General features: G+C 38.3%; 1 protein-coding gene across 1 annotated transcript in view; it reads right to left on the bottom strand.

Moving 5' to 3' along the window:
* Positions 1 to 2,129: 2,129 nt before the first annotated feature.
* XKR4 (XK related 4) overlaps positions 2,130 to 20,999 on the bottom strand; it is a 294,402-nt gene continuing 275,532 nt past the window's right edge. The window contains exon 4 of the mRNA XM_069099544.1: positions 2,130 to 4,461. Within this exon, the coding sequence (XP_068955645.1) occupies positions 3,515 to 4,461 (947 nt within the window). The 3' untranslated portion in view covers positions 2,130 to 3,514. The remainder of the gene's footprint in view (positions 4,462 to 20,999) is intronic.

Below are 20,999 nucleotides of genomic sequence, written 5' to 3'. Positions count from 1 at the left end.
ACATTCTATGAATGAACATTTCTCTATCAATGCCTGCTTTTGTAATGTTGACTCTGAACTTTGTGTGTTTTCTGAATCACATCAAAAAGATTTAATTACATTTTATATAATCTTAGTTCTAACTATATTGTATTTGAAATTTTCAAAAAATAGTAACATGATATATCTGGCAACTGTTAATTGCCATAATAATATAATTAAGATTATGACAAAATAATCTCAAAATAATATAGACTTACAATTAGAATAGGGCATTCTGTTCTCAAACCATGATAGAAAACAGAGAGCCTACAATATTTAATAATCCATGAAAAATTGTCTTTTTCTGTAATTGTAGCTTTTTCACTTATCCAATCAATTACTTTCTAGTTATATCGTATTCTTTTTTATAACAGCATTGTCATTTTGTTCTTACTGAAGGAAAATCAATGGGTGAGGTAAGAGTTTGCTGAGAGTCACTTGTGACACTATCTCTGTGACCTTTGGTTAGTCACTTAACCTCCTTAGATCTCAGTTTCTTCAACTATGAAATGGCTATTGGACAAGATGGTCTCTGGGGTCCTGCCTAGCACAAGATTCATGTTCCTACTCCCCTTTGACATGACTAATTAAATAAGAAATGATTGTGTCTGTTGTGGTCTGTGATGATTAACACAATCATATCTTATCCTGACATTTATTTATGACATCAAACATATAGCAGATTTGATTGGAATAAAATGCTGGATTCTTAAAAATTACTAGTTTTGTGGTTTTGGGTAGAAAAATGACATTTGTGACTCATAATTATTCAAGCTGAATTTACTCACATGAAAATTTTTAGTGTTTAAAATACCCAGGGGGGAAACATCAGCTGAAATGCTAATTTTATCTTAAAGCATTATAGAAATGACTGGCTGGGGTGCAACACTTATCCCTAAATGTTTGCCAGCTGCTAGAAAGCAGCATCTTCCTGGGTTTTCCCTGGTAAGCCCAGTTGTCTCATCATACCTAAACGTGATTGTTATTCTCTAGTAGAGCTATTTCTTGAAGGAACAAATCCTGTAGTATTAGGAAAAGATGATGTTTTATTGATAAAAATGTTTATTATTAAAAATGGCTTTTGGATTAAATACAAAAAAACCCTGGTCTAGTAGGAACCCTGTCACTTTACTTTATAAGTATCATTATAGGGATAACAGTCACTGCATTACATACCTATTGGCAAAGATAAAAATACTGACATTACCAGTGATTGGTTGTGGACAGACTGAAGCTACCTGTATATCTGTTTGTTCATTTTAAAGGGATTTTGGGTCAAACAGGTACATCAAGCAAACAAGACTGATTAAAAGAAAAAAAAGCAAATTAATCAGTTATTTAACTCAATTCAAATTAGTCCAAGTAAAATGAAGTGTTTATGTTGAAAATTAACACATTTTCCACTATGGTTTCCTTTTTTGTAGTTTGAAGACCAGTGTTCAAATCCTGGCTTACTACTAATTATCTGTATGACCTTGGGTAAATCACTTTGCTTTTCTGATCCTTAGTTTCCAAAATGAAGACATTTCTGATCCTCAGTTTCCAAAATGAAGACTAGATGACTTATAAGATCCTTCCAGCTCAAAATCTATGAACTGGATGGAAATAGCCATAAAAAATGGTTTCCTTGGAAAGCTTCTAGTTCTTGGCAAACCATTTTTAGTGTGATTCTAATTTCTTCTCCACCTGATATTTGGGGAAAAACAAACAAACAAACAAACCCAGAGTCAGACTCTTGGAACTCTAGTACTACAAAGCAAGGTGACCTTATAGGAGAAATATATCTTTTTTCCATCTGGAGGGCAAGCTAATGGGACGTGTGGACCCCCTTCTAACTTCCCAAATAACTAAAGAACATGGGATGTTTTAAAAGAGTCCAGGTCTATAAAAAGGAAACATCTTCTATATGTAACATACATTTTTTTCATTACAAAAATATCGAAATAATCCATGAGTTATTCCACTCTGCACCAGCTATAAAAAAAAAAAATACTATTAAAATTTGACCTGCACCTTTAATGCAACCAAAAGCACCATGAGGGAGGACATTTCCAACAGAAAAAAAAGAACATTTACTTGCTGTAGGGAGGTATTTAAAACCCAGAATCTTATTTTTTTTTTTTGTACAAACAATTCAATCATATTGTTAGCTAGATAAAGAGACAAGCCTTCCAGAAGTTCGAAAGGGCTTTCCCCGTCACTTATTTCATTGGTTTTGTCTGCTCATACTTACTAAGGAGTGGCCCAAAGCCTCTAAAAGACACATCACTTTCAACTGGGGTTGGGGGAAAAGATAGACCAAACTGTCTGTACATGTGGAGAACTTGATTGTTCTTCCTTTCTTCCTGCTTTCGGTAGGGCTCGTGCTACTTGGGTTCTGTCCCTGGGGCATTAGGATCAATCTCATAGTTCGACAATGTTTGGCACTAGAAGGGTATGGCATGTCACGTACTCTCATCGCGCTGCACCTGCATACATTCACACACAGAGCCATGCATTCTGCGTCCTGAAACAAATTCAAGTTACGGCATTTTAATCTCCAGATGCTCGTCCCCTCACAATGCAAAAACATGGTCTCCAGAAGCCTGGAAAACCCATGCTTTGATTTTGTCATTTTTTCCTTCCTTTCTTCCTTCCTTCCTTTTATTCTCTCTCCTGCTCTTTTTTTTTTTGCAATTAAATACTGAATCATGATTATCATTTAATTTACATCACTAAGTTCTTAGAGCTCCTTGGTCTTGTTGAAAGCCATAAATGTGCTGCATAGGATTTCTGTCAAAAAGGATGCTGTCAACTGAAAATCTTAACGAAAATAAATCCTGAATTTCATAGAAAACTAACCATTCCATCAATATTAACACTTGTGCAAGTGCACTTTCATTTGCTGTTCACTGGTAGGCTGATATATATATGGTAGTTTGCTTGTTTCCAAATGAGAAAATATTTACCAATTAAAAAAAAAAGAATGTTTCTTTTTCCAGAGTCTTGAGGAAATATATTTTCTCATTTTGTTCTTGTGAGAAACAGAGCTTTATATTCACAAACTACCTAAGCCATTTTGACAGAAGAAGATCGGTGTGTGTGTGTGTGTGTGTGTGTGTGTGTGTGTGTGTGTTGTCTAGATCATGATTGAATGTGTCTTTATGCAAAGATCAGGCAATCCCATTAAAATGCCCTATTATTTGGAAGCAGCGTGTACACATCGGAATCTTCCTGTAGTTTTGATTGAAAGCTCTGTTGCAGGAGTTTGATAGGAACAAGGAGTCAAGAGTGGGGAATGTGTTCCCCGGCTGAAGGAGCTGCTTCTCTGAAAAGGCTATTGCAGCCACCAGTCTGCAGCCTGTGGATCAAATGATAATCATGATGACAGCCAGACTAAGACCTTTACAGCTCCTTGCTCTACTCTACAATAGAGTATAGTTATTGCCACAGCCCTGCTGTCAACCCTTAATCTGGACTGTAACCTCCTGGCTCCTTCAAGACTTTCAGTGTTCTATAAAGTAGTTTCGTATTCCAGCCGCTCCTGAATGAGAGCATCGTCTTTGTACTGTAGCCTCGGAGGAGCAGGGGAACATTCAAAAGCTAAGATGGCCTTCCTTAGGCTTCTGTCCAACACGTGTCTCTCCCAGGCTGGGTATCTATTTCTGAACAAGTCAATTTTAATGACTGACTCTTCAATCCTTGGTGGTCGGGAGGATGGGGTGGAAGGGGCAGTTGGCCTCACCTGAAAGACAGGCACACACCCATCCCGCTCTGCAAACTTCTGATCCCTATCACTGGCAACGCTGCGATTATTGGAAATGGACCTTAGAGTGCTTGTGGCCACTTCTGGGGGCAAAGCGAAGGCTGCTACCGGGTCCTCACAAGCACAGCTTGGTGACTGCCCAAAACGGGGTCCATTGGGGTGAAAGAAGGCATAATACATCAGCATAAAAACAATGCCTGTTAAAAAGCTGCTGAATACCACACATAGTGCTGGTATGGCAAACGCATCTGCAATCTGGGGAGCCTTGTAAAGGTACCAGAGGGCACTCAAGGCGGTATTTTCCAAAAGAATCACAAAATAGTAAATGAAGAGCCGGCAACGTGTCCTGCCTTCCTTCACATTGAACCAGCTAAAGATATAGATGATCCCAACCACCATGTCGAAGACAATCTCCTCCCATTTTGTGATGCAGAATTCTGTCTCACAGTGGACGATCCAGAAGGTCATGATGCACCAGTGAAGGACGATGAAGATCCCAAAGTAGAGCTGGAAAACAGAGGCAAAGAGGGCAAAGGTGATGACCCTGGCAGCGATAGTGAAGAAATGCCAGCAAAATTGAATGATGACGGCCATGTAGCTGATGGGCTTCTTGTCATCACGGGAATCCCGAAGGGCTTTCTGGTAGGAGGCCAAGGCCCAAGCCAAGGACACGAGGGACGCCGCAGCAGTGAGACCTGAAAAAACAAACAGGACAGGAATTTAGAGAAAGGGACATGGACTGAGTGGTGGGAAATAAAAAAGTCTCCTGAGAAACATGCCAGACTGGAGTTAGGAGGAATAGAATTTGCATCTGCTGCAGCCTCGCTAGGATTTGTGCACTCCTTTTCTGTTCCGGCTTTTCTAGAAGGTTTATAATATCTTCTTTCTCCATTCCTATCTTCCAGAGATGTCATGAAGTAGAAGGCTGTATGAGGACAGGAGGGAGAATGTTCCAGGCATAGGGAACGACTTGAGTAAAGACATAGAGTTAGAACAGTGTAGAGCATGTTTTAGGGTGACAAAGAACAGCCTGGTTGACTGGAGGATTGAGTTCAAGGAAAGAAGTAATAGGAAATTATTCTGGAATGCAAGACTGGGACCAGGTTGGACAGGGTTTGTGTTTCCAGGCAGAAAGCTCTTAATGAAAATAGCCAACACTTACATAGCATTTAAAGGTTCACAAAACACTCTACAAAAGTTAGTTCATTTGATCCTAAAAGAAAATGCCAACTAGGGTTGACATAGCACAGAGAAAAGTGGGAATGGTGTAAAGAGAATTTTCTCTCCCTTTTCCAGCCCATACTCTACTGTTTCTAAAGTGATTTTCCTAAAATTTAGGTTTGAACATGTCACTTCCTTGATCAATCAACTCTAGCCTCTGCATGGATCACCTGGCCCCTTCCTACCTTTCCAGACTTCTTAAACTTAACTCTTCTCCATGTACCCCAGGATTCAGTTACAGTGGATGACTTACTTACCTTGCTTTCTATGCAATACTTCATGTCTCATCTCCTTGCCTTTGTGTGGGCTATCCTCTAATGTCTGAAATACCCTCCCTTCTCCCCTCTGTTTCTTAGATTCCTTGGCTTCCTCCAAGACTCAGCTGAACTCCCACCTTTTGCAGAAGGCCTAACCTGATGGTCCTTCTCCTAACCCCAACCCTTACCCCACTAGTATCTTTAATGACCAGGACAGTTATTTTTAAACATTCTTTGTATATTCAGCACTTAGTACCATACCTGGTACTTTCTTCTTTTCCATTTCTTCATCATTTTTGTTGAGCTCTGCTGATGAAGTCACTCTTTAATTCAATGGATTTTTCCATTAGGAGCTTTCCTACAGCCTCACTGACCCCTTGACACAGAATACATGATGTTACTGAAAATGTTTGTTTATTTTTTAAACTTAGCTTGTTTCCTTGAATGACAAAAGGCCTTATGTTTTTCCTTGTATAGATGGCTACTTAGTTCTTATATCAGGTTTTGAGTATCACCAGTCTGGGATCCATAGAAGTTATAATCCATTCACTTTTTTTCACAAATAGTAGCAATCTTTAGTGACAACTCATAACCTCATGATGGAATGAAGGCTTTAAAAAATCTCTAGACAGTAAAAAGTTGCTGCCTGTAATCCTTAAAAAATGAATTTTAAAATTAGTGGTTCTTGTGGGAATCATGCTATTTGAGAGAGACAGAAAAAAAATAACAAAACAAAACAATTCTTGAAGACCATTCAGAGTACTTCTTTTATTTGGAAACCTTGAGTAAGTTAAATTTCCTGAATAACAGTTACTGACAAAGGATATACTTTCCAACAGCATCTCCTAAACCCATCTGTAACAAGCCCATCTCCCCACTCCTCCTCACCCTGCAGAAAATCTTATAACACAATCTTAGGTTTCTTTCTGTCAATTGCAAAATCATTCAACACAGCATCTTCACAGAATTTTAGAATATTTTTGTAGGTCAACTCTGTTTGCAAAATAGGCCAGCAGTAAATTAACTTCTAGAAGATGGAAAATATCCAAAGCTTTTATAAAATATGCTCAGATGTGTAAAAAAAAAAAAGCAAAAAGAAGAGAAACTGGGAGGAAGAATAAAATAGAGCAAAGAAGGCAGGAAATGAAAAAAATGATAAGGAAAAGAAACTTAATAATAAAACAACAATGATTTACATTTATATAGTGCACTCAGATTTGCAGAGTACTATAAATTTGTTTTCTCTTTTGATTTTTCCCAACAACCTGGTGAGATAGATGGTAAAATTATCCCATTTTGCAGGTGGAGAAACTGAAGCTCAGCAAGGTTAAGTGACTTGTCAAAGGTCATACAAGTAATAAATGTGTTTGAACACAGATCTTCTTGACTTTGGGTTCATTGCAGTGGAAGATGAATGTCCTTAGGTGAAGCACAAATGAAAGAAAGATGATTGACAGAGAATAATGTGTTTTGTTTTATGTCATGAAGGAATTCATAGATGTCACATAAAGATCATTGGTTGGAACATAATTAGCTACTTCCTATTGCTCAAAAACTTTCAGTGGCTCCCTATTGCATTTGGAATAAAGGTTAAGCACTTTAGGGCTGACATCACAGGCCCTCTACAACCTGGTGCTACCCCAGCTTTCCTGCCTCATTAGTCCCTTCCTTATACTCTATGCTCCAGTCAAACTGAACTGTTCTATGCATGACCTCCTAAAACAGGCTCTATCTTCATCTACCCTGTCTTTGTTGGATTTCAATTCATCCTTTAAAACCCAATTCAAATGCTATCTCCTCCTTGATGTTTGCCCTGTCCTACCCAATTCCCTCTCCTCCCCTGCATGATGGCGATGACCTTTTCCCTCAGATATCATAAAACATTTTGATTGTATATCTCTAATGTAATTATCACATAATATTATATTATTTATTATTAGATTATAAGCTGCATGAGGGCAGGGACTATGTCATATCGAAACTTTTTATCATCTCTTGCAACTAACATGGTCCTCCAAACTTAATGGGTGCTAGATAAACGCTTATTGTTTTCAGATGCATTTCAATCTGTATGTATATATATGTATGTATACATATATATATGTAGTGTGATAACTAATGTACTTTGATTCATAAACTGGCACTAAATTATGCCACTGCTGATATTCTTTTCTTATGTCTAGTAGTTTGAAAAAAAAACAAACTTGGGCTTACTGTTTTCATCAGGGGCTATTAGGATATCTACAGAGATTTGGGGGGGGGAACAGGAAAAATATGCTTGTGTTTATGCTTTGTTCCATGAGTTCTCAAAAAGAAAAAAAATGTCTTAACCCTTTTGGCATGCTAAGCAATTAAGTTGTGCTATAAAAAATGATGAGCTTAATGATTTTAGAAAAACATGGAAAGACTTGCATGAAATACTGAAGAATAAAATGAACAGAACCAAGAGAACACTGTATGCAGGAACAGCAATACTGTTTTAAGAATGACTTTGAGTGATTAAGTTATTTTGACTATTATAAATACCTAAATTAACTATAAAGGACATATGAAGAAAGATGCTATCTGCATCCAGAAAAGAACTGATAAACAGAAGTATGTATAGACTAATTTTACACAACACACACATACACATGCTACACACACATATATACACATACATACATATATATGCACACACATACATGTTTAGTGGTGGCCTTCTCTAGGATGGGGGGGGAGGGAGGGAAGAGAAAAAGAAATTTACATGTTAACTTGGCTGTATATTTAAAATGAATATTAAATTATACATAATAGTTCTATAGATTCATGTACAGTCAGCTTTTTTATTATACTGTTATGGAAATGCTTGTTTTATTCCATAACTTAAAAAAATAAATTAAAAAACAAAAAATTGGGGTGCATCTGGAGTTGTGATTTCATCAGTACAAGGATCCCTGATGCATAAATCCTCCCACTAATGCAGTTTGGAGATCCTTCTGTAAATGACAGTCTTAAGAGAGTTGTCTGGTACCCTGAGAGGTTAAGTAGACCTGTCTGTGGTTGCAGAACTAGGATGTGTCAGAGGCAGAATTTGAGTGATCATCTTCTCTATCTTCTTGATTTAAGACTGTCTTTCTATTTGCTACACTAGGGCTACCTCTCACTATACTGAAAATAGTTGCTAATTATCAATGTATATAGACACTGTGACATAGTGGATAGAAAGGTGGTTTGGGAACCAGAAAGGCTTGGGATTGTTTTGCTACTGGTTCATACTAGCTGAGTGACCATGGATAAGCCACTTAATCTCTTAGTGACCTAGTCATCACAAAACTATATATTAGAGAAGTTGTATATGTTCATTGGTGCAGAGGGAATCTCCATAGTGAGACTCCCCATACTAATAAAATCATGGTTATCATTCCCCTATTTTTGGTAGGTTACTGATTTTATTCACACATATAAGCACCAGAATAATTATATCTACATATATCTTTCTCAGTTTTCCCCTTTGAATTGAACTGAATCTCATAACATTTAACTTTTAAACGGAGCAGTACTTCAAATACAATATGAAAACAAAGTGAGGACCTGAAATGTACATTAAAATGGTTTCCTGGAAATTCATTGTGATTTTACCATTTATATTAAATAAATAACCCCATGGTTAAAAGGAACCTTGAGAGATCTTATCATGACTGTCCAATTCAATTGGAATTCACTATGATCCAAGGAAACAGTGAGCCTTACAGATTTCCAAGAGATATTTTAGTAGAGTGGGGGAATTGCTTGTTCTTCTCTCACTAAGCCATGACAGTTAAAGGAGCTCAACCCCCAAATAACTGAGTCAGCTCTACTACCCAAATCGTGCTTGTTCTAAGATATTGGCTCAGGAAAGTTTTCTTTTCATTTGCTGGGAGTCGGGTCAGTCATCTTTGAAGGTAGCATCACAGCATTAGTCAGGGTGAATCCCTATCTTTGAGATTGTTCAACGCAATCTCTGACTTGTACATCTCCTTTCTGTTCTGTATATATCTTGTATGTATCTAGTTATTTATATGTTTTCTTTAGCATTAAAGTGTAGCTTCTTTGAAGGGAAGATCTGCTTGTTTTTCTCTTTGATTTGCCAGCATTTAGCATAGTGTCTGGAACATAAGTACATGCTTAATAAATATTTTTGATTGACTGATAACATAAAGCTCATTTGTCCAATTCTGACTGACTCACACACTGTCTTGATTTGACTAATGTCTATTTCTATTTTTTTTTTTTGCCTTTTATTTTTGGAGGGGGGAAGGTAGGGTTAGGTGACTTGCCCAAGGTCACACAGCTAGTTTTTGTGTTAAGTGTCTGAGGCCAGATTTGAATTCAGGTCCTCCTGACTCCAGGGCCCATGCTGTATTCACTGCGCCACCTAGCCCCCCCCCCCCACTTTGACTAATTTCTAAAGTAGTGAGATCAAGGAAAATGATTAAACTGGCTTCCAGTTGTAGATACACCCTAACTCTATGAGGGTTGCTGAAAATAGAAGTTTGAATCCACTATAACATTAAAATGTTAAACATAATTGTAAAACAATAGAGAAAAATCCATAATCAGTTTAAGTCTTTATAATTCTTGGGAATCCATTTTTCTTTGTTCTCTTATCAAGGTAAAATCTTGGAGCCATTTGGTTAGTCTGTTTAATTAGTCTCCTATCTCTATAGAGGCAAGGATTTCCCCTATCTACGTGTGGTAGCAATATGTTTTTTTTTTTTTTGGTATTTGAAATTTTATTATGAACAATCATCTAAAACATAGAACAAAAAATACGATTGTATATGAATCTGTAAACTCATGTGCAATTTTGAAGTGTAAATTTAGCTTGTTAATAACGATGTACTATTTGCGTCCACTTTTTTCTGTTTTCATTTATGCATTTTTTTTAGCATCTTTTAAGTGAAATTAGATCAGAAAGAGGGGTTCTGGATGTGACTAGAATCTGTCTGAGTGCTTTAGTTATGCCTGCATTGTAATCATATTGGGGGTATTGCTGTTTTATGAAAAAGTACTCTCAGCTCAAATGTGTTTATGTTGCCAGATCAGACCATACCAATAATGCCATGGATTACGGAGCTAGTGAGGTGTGGTGGACTCAGGAGAGATACGGGTTGAACCTTGCCTCTATACTTGCTAGCTGTACCTCAAAGGGTAAGTCACACAACCTCTAAGCCTGAGTTTCCTCATATCTGTCATCTGTACTTGGCAAGGTTGCTGTAAGGATTAAGAAGATAATATGATAAAACATTTGGCAAACTTTAGAGTGCTATATAAATGTCAGCTAATATTATAATGAATGATCTTTGGGCTGGACCTGGGATTTCATTGGTTTAAGGAATTCTTTGTGAGGAAACTCCCTCTGCCAATGCATATCTGTTCATGTGGTGCAGTTTATAGCCTTGGATTGCTGCTTGTATAAAATAGGCAGTATAGCCTAGTGGATAGATAGTGTTAGGAACATCAGGATTCAAGCTACATCTTTGACTCTCACTCTCTGTGGGACCCTGTCAAGTCACTTAACCTCTCAGTGGCCCGGTCAACTCTCTGAGATGATAGATAAAAATGTAGTCTTTTAAAGCTTTTGTTTTCATTTGTTAACAATCTACAGTCATTTCATTAAATTAAAATACGAAGTTGGGAACTCTTAAGTTGTTCATTAGGGAATGTATATATTTTCTCACTGCTTTTATTTAAAAAAAAAAAGTTGTATTGATGCCTTTTGTTTTTGTGAAAAGGATTATGTATATACAACCTATTCCTTTCCCCTTCCTCCTAATTTATCCTTCCTTTCTAACAAGGAAAAATAGTTCCATTCAAGACATAACATAGCAACTGCTGTTCAGTTGTTTCAGTCCTGTCTGACTCTCCATGACCCCATTTGGAGTTTTTGTGGTGAAGATACTGGAGTGGTTTGCCATTTCCTCCAGCTCATTTTACAGATGAGGAACTGAGTGATATAGCAACAGGGTCTGATGATACAATATCTGACTCTAAGGTTTTCCCACCTTCCTGCTGAGTGGAGAGGGACACCTCTTCTCCAGGACCATTTTTTTTTCATCATTGCTTTTTATAACAGACAGACATACACACAGACAGACCCCTCTGCCCCCGACACACATTCACACACTACTGTTAAAACATTTCTAAACACTAACCAAGCAGTAAGAATGCCCTATCATCCACCCCTACCCACACCCCCAGGGACTTGTTCACATAAAAAGATGATTTTGTAGACTTTTAGTGCTAAAAGGGCCCGTAGAGAACACCTAGACTGATTCTAATTTTACAGTTGAGGAAACAGATGTCTGAGAGGTTATGGGATTTGCCCAAGGCCCATTACCAGCCAGTGATGGAGCCTGGATGAGCGTCCAGGTTTTCCAACTCTTACTACTGTCAGAGGCAGCCCTGGCTCAGCATTGTTTCCTTATTTCTCAAGGAGTGCCTAACTCTGTGTTTGTTTTTGTGGTCCTCTCAGTCCATTTTATGTTCTTCCTGTAAATTAAAAAAAAATGGAAGGGGCCTGCATCTTAATGAACATGCAAAGGGAGCAGTGTTTGCTTTCTGGACAGGGGAAGATGGGAGCTATTCTTTTTGCTTGAGTTGAGAGAACATGTGTTTCCTGAAAAGATGCTGCAGTTCTGAGGAGGGGGTTTTGCAGGCAGCCTGACTGAGATGCCATGTAGCTGAGCCTTTGGAATCCCAGTGTTCACAATCAATGCTGCTCTGATGCATTATATCAATTGTCTCATGGTATTTGACTGATCTGTGAGCTTCTGCTTTCTCACCACACTACATCATGAACAGTTTATCTGACTTTGAATAAAACAATTCAATGCCAATAGATGGTGTGACAATATATTCAGTCTCCATAAGCTCAGGAATATTTTTCCTTCTCTGGTAGTTGGCACAGAGCATGAAATGAAAGGCTTTTGTGAAAGAAAAATGCTCCTAGAGGCTTTTCTACCAGTTGAAAGCACCTGGATCAAGAGTGAGAAATGGCCAGCCTCTAAGTTGGACCTTGAATATCACCCTGGTCAGTGTCTCTAAAACCTAGAGAATAATCACTCAGAGAGGTGGCTGTAGCTGTCCCTTTTATAGCAGAGCAGCTGAAGATTTAAGGATAAAGAACATTTGATGGGTTGTGGGCTACTTTCTAATTCAGGGGACAAGGATGAATGGTGGTGACATTCTGAAGCCCCATAGCACAAGTGAACAGAGATAAAGTGAGGTTTACTAACAGCTCAAAGATGCAAAGTCTCCAACTTTGTCTCTCTCTCCCTCTCCTTTTCAGAGTTGGGGCAAGGCATTTGTATGTCCTAGGTATGTATATATTGAAATGAATGACCTAAAAGCAGCTTTTGGGGAGGCAAGGATAGCTGTCACTGAAATTTTTCCACTCATTTCAATGGAGACTTTCACTTCCGCCTCGAGGGGAGAAGAAAAAGGGCCCCAAGGCTGGGTACTCCTTTATCTCTGAGAGAGAGATACGGGACTAGAATTTTATTTATCTGTCTCCCTAAATATTTCTGGTCTAGGGGCAATATTTTTGGATTCAAGTTGCCTTTTTGGTCTCTAGCTCTTCCAAAAGGGGGAAAATGCAAAAGGTAACCCAAGTTTACACCCACAAGCTTCACTAATTCCCATCAAATGTTGCTTACGTAAAAGAGCATCACAAATAGTGAATTATGAATGAATTTACTGATTCAAGCAGATAGTAAATAGAAATATGAGTTCTACAGATTAGAACATCTCAGAAAACACACAAGGGTAAATGAACTCTTTATATGGGAATGAACTGAGACATTGCTCGATCAAGAGAGAGGCTCTGACCTCACCCAAGGGGAAATTCCCCGAAATCTCTGGAGAGACAAAGCTGGAAATCAGGGACATGTTGAGGCACCAATTCCTCTACCTGTCCGATGGCTTCCTAAAGTATTAATTTTCTTATTTCTGCACAGATCATTCCCAGAAGAGATCATAGAACCATGTGTGCCTTAAAGAATGAATGAAGACTGTTTTTTGTTTCAACTTTACCCTCTCACACAGGCATACAGTGTTAAATCATCATTCTTTCTACTGATTGGGAAGGACTTATGCAAAATGTTCCAGGCTTGAAACCTAGGTTATATTGAAAATCATGTCTTGCTTAAACCATGCAATGAAAATTGGAACCCCCATGTATTACACATGCTAGATAACTTTTGATTCTTCACTGTAAAAATAATTTGACTTATCACAAAAATACCTAAGTAATATGTAGAACATATTTTTCTAGTATTTAGGATATGTGAATTTATAAAATCCTCTGTAGTGGGACTTTGTTACACATGCCCAAATCATCTGATGTGATGGAGGATTCACAAGAGAGAGGACAGGGATCTGCTTCTTAGAGAAGACAATCTGTAATCTCCTATCACAGCATCACAGCTCCACAGATGCAGCAGTATCTTTCCATTGGTTGCATAGATAGAACAAGCTGCATCTTTAAAAGCACCGGACTGGGATAGCCTCTCTATTTTTGGACAACATCTATGTGGCAAAGGTCCTGTTCCCTCATAACATGGGCACCACGGTTGGGTGTGGGCAAAGGTTATTTTGTTCATTGCAATCTCTAGAGAAAACTCTCTATTAGGCCTCGACACTGTGAGAACTGGGTTTGTGGTTTTGGGTTAATTTGTTCTTTTCAGTACCAAGCATAGGTGATGGAGTCCCCAGACTCAGTGAGCCATGGTGATCTTGGAGGCAGGATTCTAGGCTGGATATTGATGCTAGCTCATCAGGGAAGCACTGAGAAACCAGGGTGCCTGGGACTTAGATTCAAAGAAGATATGGGATGTGGAATTTTGTGGGATTATGCTTTATAGGAACTAAATTAAGCTGTTAACAATCTCCCTCCAGTCCTGAGAGACTGAGGTAGGGAAAAGGAGGATTATACCCTGAGGTGTTAGGGGGTATACTTCTGGGTTGAGATGTTCCCTATAGCAATTTCAATATGTTGTGGGTTGGCATAAGAAATTAAATGGGAATTTTTTGGGCCTTTTGCAAAAGCCATAGGATGACACACAAAGGCCAACAGACAACACAAAAAAAGTTTAGAAACACAGAAATGCATAAAATAAATATATGTATATTATTGTATAATATCAACATATTTATCTTTTAGTACCATAAAAATTCAAACTTCTTCTCTAGTACAAAGGGAAGGCCAAAAAATTTCATGTGTATTTTCCAGATAGAGGGGGCTCTGTGTCCTTAACCCTGTGATGCAGAAGGGTTAACTGTATATTTTTTAACTATACCTTTAAAGTAAACATTCTTTCATAAAACTAATCTAATAGTTAAGTGACTAAATGGACCTGGGAATGCAGGGGATCCTCCAAATTGGGGAAATATTATCAGTGGTTTCTTAAACCACTGGAGAGCCCTGGGGGGAGGGGTGAAATGTAACATACCTGGCCTTCAGGCAGTGAGAGCTACTGTAGACATGGATACACATATTAACAATCGTTTCTGGTTGTGTTGTCTCTCAATTTATCATTTTAGGCAGCTACCTAATTTACCTTACCTCTGATCTCAGTTCCCTCTCCCCTTTTTCCATGTCTTGCTCTCTGTGATCACTCCCTTTTTCCTCTTTTGTCTCTTGATCTCTGCCTTTCCTTCTGTCTGACTCTATTTCTCTTTCCCCACATTAATGCCACATCAGTTTGAGATGCCAATCTCCAAATACTCTGGAAAAAAGTTGGTTCTCATATCGTATTCTTGTAGTCATGGGGTAAATAAGAATTCCCAGAAATCATCAGAGAAAGCTTCATGGGATTTATAGCCCAATTGTCTTGATGGAAGAGGTTCAGAGAAAGGAACCAAGTCCCTTAATTCTTTGATTCTTAGACAAACAGAATGAGCTTGTCTCTCTCTTATCTACAAAAAGAAATCTCTGGAAAATTCTATGGTAATGTTACAACAAGAAAGGAAGGAAACATGTATTTTATGAAGTTTCGACTGTGTTCTAGGTATTGCGCTAATTGCTTCACAAATATTATCTCATTTGATCCACACAACAACTCTGAGAAGTAGGTTCTATATTATCCCCATTTTACAGTTGAGGAAATTGAGACAGACAGAGATCAAGTGCCTTGCCCAGGGTCACACCACTAGTAAGTTTCTAAGACTGGATTTGAACTCAGGTCTTCCTGACTTCTGGCCCAACTCGTTATTCCTTGTTCCACCTATATGCCTCTGAAATACCCCTAACTGCCTCCTGAAAACTTTTTCTTTCAACTCTGAAAAATCATAGGAAAATGAAAATTAGTTCCATGGTTTACAATTAGTTCCATGGTTTACCTCTCTCTTTTTCTGGGATTTCTAATTGGGGATTAATACAATTTTCCAATCACTGACACTGTAATAGCACATCTAAAAGACACAGACAATGTGGGAAAAACAAAAGGAACTTTACTTTTAAGCTCTAGATAGCAGACTTGTAGAGGGTTGTTCAAAGCACTTTCACAGGAATAATCTCATTAGATCCTCCCATCAAGTCCCAGAGATAAATACTATTATTATCCAGATCTTATAGATGAGGAAACTGAGGCTCAGGGAGAAAAGACCTTTTTAGGGCTATGCAGGTAGCTAGTGAAGAAGCCAGGATTAGATAAATATTTTGATAAGTATTCATTGCTGCTTTCAATCCAGCCACCTCTCAAAGACCTGCACTATGGTCACATCATCAACTTTCATGAAGGAATCTTATGCTGATACCTAAAGACATAAGTTGAACTGAACTGGACCATTGTAACATTCTCCTTTCCTCCAATCTTTCTCCTGTCACTCATCTTTCACACAGCTGCCAAAATAATTTTTCAAAGGTATGCATTTGACCATGTAGCTTCCTTGCTCAGAAGCCTTTGGGGGCTCCCTATTACCGGTGGAATAAAATCCGATCTATTTAGTTTGATATTTAAAACCCTTTGTAATCTTACTCCAAACTGCTTTTCTAACCTTATTTCACAATATTTCCCTTCATCCATTCTACTTTTCAATCCATTCAGGCTAACATTTCTGACTCCATATGCCATTTCCCATCTCCACATAGCAGGAGAGAGAAGCAAGTAGGTGGTACAGTGGAGTGGATAGAGCAGCTGGCTTGGAGGTAGGAAGAACTAGTTATTCCTTCCACATCTGGAGATTAGGGGCATGGCCTCCCTCATAATTGGGTAAATCTATGTAAAATTTTTTGACCTTCCCTTTGTACCAGAGAAAAAGTCTGATTTTTTAATTTTCCTTTTATGGGGGTGTTTACAGTAGCTTATTTTAAAATTTGTGTTATTTGGTCTTAGGCTATATGTAGGTCAATGTTAAGTAAAAATACTTTTTTTTGTGTCATCTGCTGACCTTCACCTGTCATCTGTAGCTTCCGAAAAACTCCCCCCCAAATTCCCATTTAATTTCTTATGCTGACTAGTAAAATGTATGAAAATTACCGTGGAAAAAGTAGTGATGTAGAAGGGATAACTGTATATTCAAATCTTACCTTACTAGTTTACTAGCTGTGTGACCCTGGGCAAGTCACTTAATCTCATTTGCCTCAGTTTCCTCTACTATAAATAAAAATACAATGTCTGTCTTGTGTAAGGAACTGTATAAAATACTTTCAGAAAAAAAGATAAAAATAAAGGACAGAAGCCTTGACCTCAAGTAGATAATATTTTACTTGGCAGGGGAGGGGAAGGTGGATGTAACATACACTCAAGGCCACATGTGGTCCTCTAGGTCCTCTAGTACTGCCCTTTGATTGAATAAAAAATTCACAGAATAAATCCTCTTAATTAAAGCATTTGTTCCACTAAACTTGGACTCAGTCAAAAAGCCATGCCTAAGGACCTAGAGGGTCACATGTGGCCTTGAGTGCATGTTACATCCACCTTCCCCCTCCCTGCCAAGTAAAATGTTATCTATTTGAGGTCAAGGCCTCTGTCCTTTATTTTTGTCTTTTTTTAAAAAAAGGTACTTTATACAGTTCCTTAACAAGACAGACATTTAATGAATGTTTCTGGAATTGAACTGATTGTTATTCATGAAATCACTCACTTGCTCTAGTTCTAGGAGGGGAGTGAGAATAGCAGGAAGCAGAAAGGTACTTAATTTACCAGAAAAAATATATACCTCTTCCTAGAATAAGTATTTACTTCTTCAGCATATTTATGCCTTTTCTCTTGGCTAAATAAATATACAAATTCACCTTGTGGAAAGATGCCTAATTTTATATTTCATACAATGATTAACATATTGTGAAAAAATACTCTGGTTATTTATAGTTGTAGGGATGGCAGTATGTTTGGTATACTTGGGAGGCAGGACAGAAGTTTCTAGTTCCACCATGCCCCTTTATTCTTATTAAGTGAAGATCCCTAAGGGTGCATAGAGTGGCCAGGATTATGATGAGAATTGAAATGTATTTTCTGACTCTAATTTAAAGAGGAGACAGAATTTAAGAAGTGGCAGCTGAGTCAGAAGAAAAGTCCTTAAAAAGACAAATCATGAAGACTGACTGACTATGGATCTGAATAACAAAAGAACTGAGATATCCCCTGAGGCTATGCACAAAAAGAGTCCAAAAACCCCTCCTCTATGTGAAAAGGCTGCGATTTCAAAGAACCAGAAGATGGCAGCAGCAGAAAACTAACAGAATAGTTCTTCTCTGACACCAGCAGACAGCAGTGTTGTGGCGAAAAGAAAAGTAATGGACCTTAGAAGCTTTAAGCAGAAGAAAAAGTAGCTCATAGCTCAGTATTACCAGACCAGCAAATGGCTGATATTAAGGGCTCTAAGGGGAAGTCAGCAATAGATGTAGAAGGGCATTCTAGTGCTAAAATGAACCCAAAATAAGCTGAGCATTTTCAAGCCTGCAATAAGTCAACAAACATTTATTAAGCACCTACTATGTACTCATCTCCTCTCCTGTATCATTACCTTGTTATGGCAGAGGGTTTGCACAATGAGACTATGAGTTATGTTGTGCAGGGTTACCCAGGATGGGAAATGGCAAACCACTCCAACATCTTAGCCAAGAAAACTCCACAGACAGTATTGGAAGAGTCACTCAGGTCAGAAGGTGTTCAACATGTTAGCGGAAGAGGGTGTTGGTGTGCTGTGGTATGCAGGGTTACTAAGAACCGAGGATAAAAATAAATCCAAAAAAGTAATGTCTGCTTGCAAGGAAGTCTCAGTTTAATAGTGTAGAGATAAAATGCAAACAATTATGTACAAATAAACTATAAACAGGATAAGCAGGAGATAATCAATGAAAGAAAAGCACTAGAATTAAGAGGAATAGGAAAGCTTCTTATAAAGGGTTAGATTTTAGCTGGGACTTGAAGGAAGCCAGAGAGACCAAGAGTCAAAGACAAGGAGAGAGATATTTCCAGATAAGGAGGACAGCATCTAAAAATGTACGGATCCGGACAGTCAATGAACATTTCTCTAAGTGCCTACTGTGTTCTGAGCACTGTGTTAAGTGCTGGGGATTTAAAGAAAGCAAAAGATAGTCACTGCCCTGGAGAAGCTCAAAACATAATGAGGAGACAGCATGCAAACTACTTTGTACAAGTAGCCTATATACAGTAAGCTATAGAGAAAAGGCACTCTAATTAATAGGGATTGGGACAGTCTTCCTGCAGAAGGCAGGATAATAGCTGGAACCTGAAGGAAGTCAGGAAATCCAGGTGGTGGAGATGAGGACGGAGAATATTCCGGGCATAGGTAACAGCCAGAGAAAATGTCCAGAATCATGGGAAATGACTAAGTTGAGGAACTGGGATGTTTGAGGTACCATCTCTAATGTTAAAGTCCCCTAAATGAGGGCAGGAGTTTGGGAAGAGATAAAGACTGTGGACTAAGCTTTGAGGAAAGGAGGAGGTTCTTCAAGTAGATTACCATCTGTAGATGAAAAGATTTTTCATTTTTCTGCGTAGGATGGAGGGACAAACAAATTGATATACAGAAATACCTTAGCATTCCCACACTAAGTACTAGTCGGGTATCTAAATTCAACTTACTCCCGTAGTAACAAACAGTACAGTGATGAGACCATATCCATTCAAATGAATTTGTCTTGAGATGATTCATCCTGTAGGCATAATATCACTCTATGTACCACTATCTTCTGTGAACAGCACAGAAATTGTATATCTCTACTTAATTTTGCCCCAGTCAGATCGTATCTTGAGCACTATGTCCAGTTATCTGCACTTTATTTTTGGAAGATCACTGACAGGAGGGACATTTCCAGAGGAAAGTGCACAGGCTGGTAAAAGGTATTGAAACAATGCCAAATGAAGATTGGTTTAAAGAGATGGAATATGTTTAGTCTGAAGAAGAGGGGACTTAAGGGAGCCTTGATCATTATCTACCACATTAAAACCTTTCAAATATTTGAAAAAGGATTAGGAATTCTGATTTACTCAATTCAATCTCGCTCAACAAACAGAACTAGGCACAATATGGGTAGAAGTTACAGGGAAGTAGATATTTGCTCCATGTGAGAAGGAACTAAAGATGTGCAATTGTCAAATAATGGAATGGGCTGCCTTAGGGGGCAATGAGTAGAGTTCAGGGGTGTGCTGGTAAATATTTAACAACCAGTACATTGAAAAAACATATCCACCAACGATTAAGTTTAATCTGCATTATCAATACTTTCTCTATCACTTCCTCAACTCTGTACAATCAACAAAACAATAAATCAATCTCTGATTTGTGGCATTTGTTAATTTCTGATATATATATAAATGCTCACATTGAAATTTTAACAACCGACTCTCTTGAGACAGTAAGAGCTGACTCCTGTATACCATTTACTGAGCTGTATCACTGGAAATGTTTGCACAGAGGCATCATGATATGGTGGAAAGAGCCCTGAAGGTGGAGTTTGGAGAGACAGACTCAAATCTCAGTTTTGACATCTATTACCTATGTGACACAGCAAAGTAATTTTTCTTTGGTCAAGCTAAAAAATCTCTCTAAGTCTCTGTTTCCTGATCCCTAAAATGAGGGGGTTGGATTAGAAAGTCTTTAAAAGTTCTTTCTAGGTTTAAATCTCATGTACCTATGAACCACTCTGAGTCTATGAAATGGGGAGAATAATATTCAAGCTGCAAGATATGCCATCTCTCAGTTCCAGGCATTCTCTCCAGCTGTCCCCCATCCTGAAAAACTCTTCTTTCTCTGCTCCAACTGCTGACCTCCCTGGTTTTCTTTAAGTCCCAATTGAAATCCTACCTTCTATGGGACACCTTCCTTAACCCTAACCCTTCTTAATCTCAGTGCTAGAGCTAGCATCGTGGTTTGGGAATCCCTGAAGGAAAGGGTGGGAGAAAAGAGGTGTTTGACTGCCTACCAAATGGAAGGTCTGCAGAGCCATTGTGCTGGCCTCATTGTTGTATGCTTCTGAAACCTGAACAGTATACCAGCACCATGATAGGAAACGGAATTGCTTCCATCCGAATTGTCTTAGGAAGATTCTGAAGATCACCTGGCAAGATAATATACTGGACACACTGAGGTCCCTTCCTGAGCTGAACTCCCATACTCCAAAAGTTCATAAGGACTATTTGTGCCTGACCTGTGGTAGAACCTTCTGAGTTCATATTGGTCTGATGAACCACAACCACATACAACTACTTGACCCCAACATAGTGATGTCATTTTGAGAACAAAAAACAACAACCAATCAGCCT

Source organism: Petaurus breviceps, unplaced genomic scaffold (genome assembly GCF_028583685.1).
Source record: "Petaurus breviceps papuanus isolate PSGF00001 unplaced genomic scaffold, PetGlider_PUasm1.0 38, whole genome shotgun sequence".
Taxonomy (NCBI): domain Eukaryota; kingdom Metazoa; phylum Chordata; class Mammalia; order Diprotodontia; family Petauridae; genus Petaurus; species Petaurus breviceps.
Note: the sequence above shows the minus strand (reverse complement) of the source record. Positions and strands in the feature narration are given on the sequence as shown.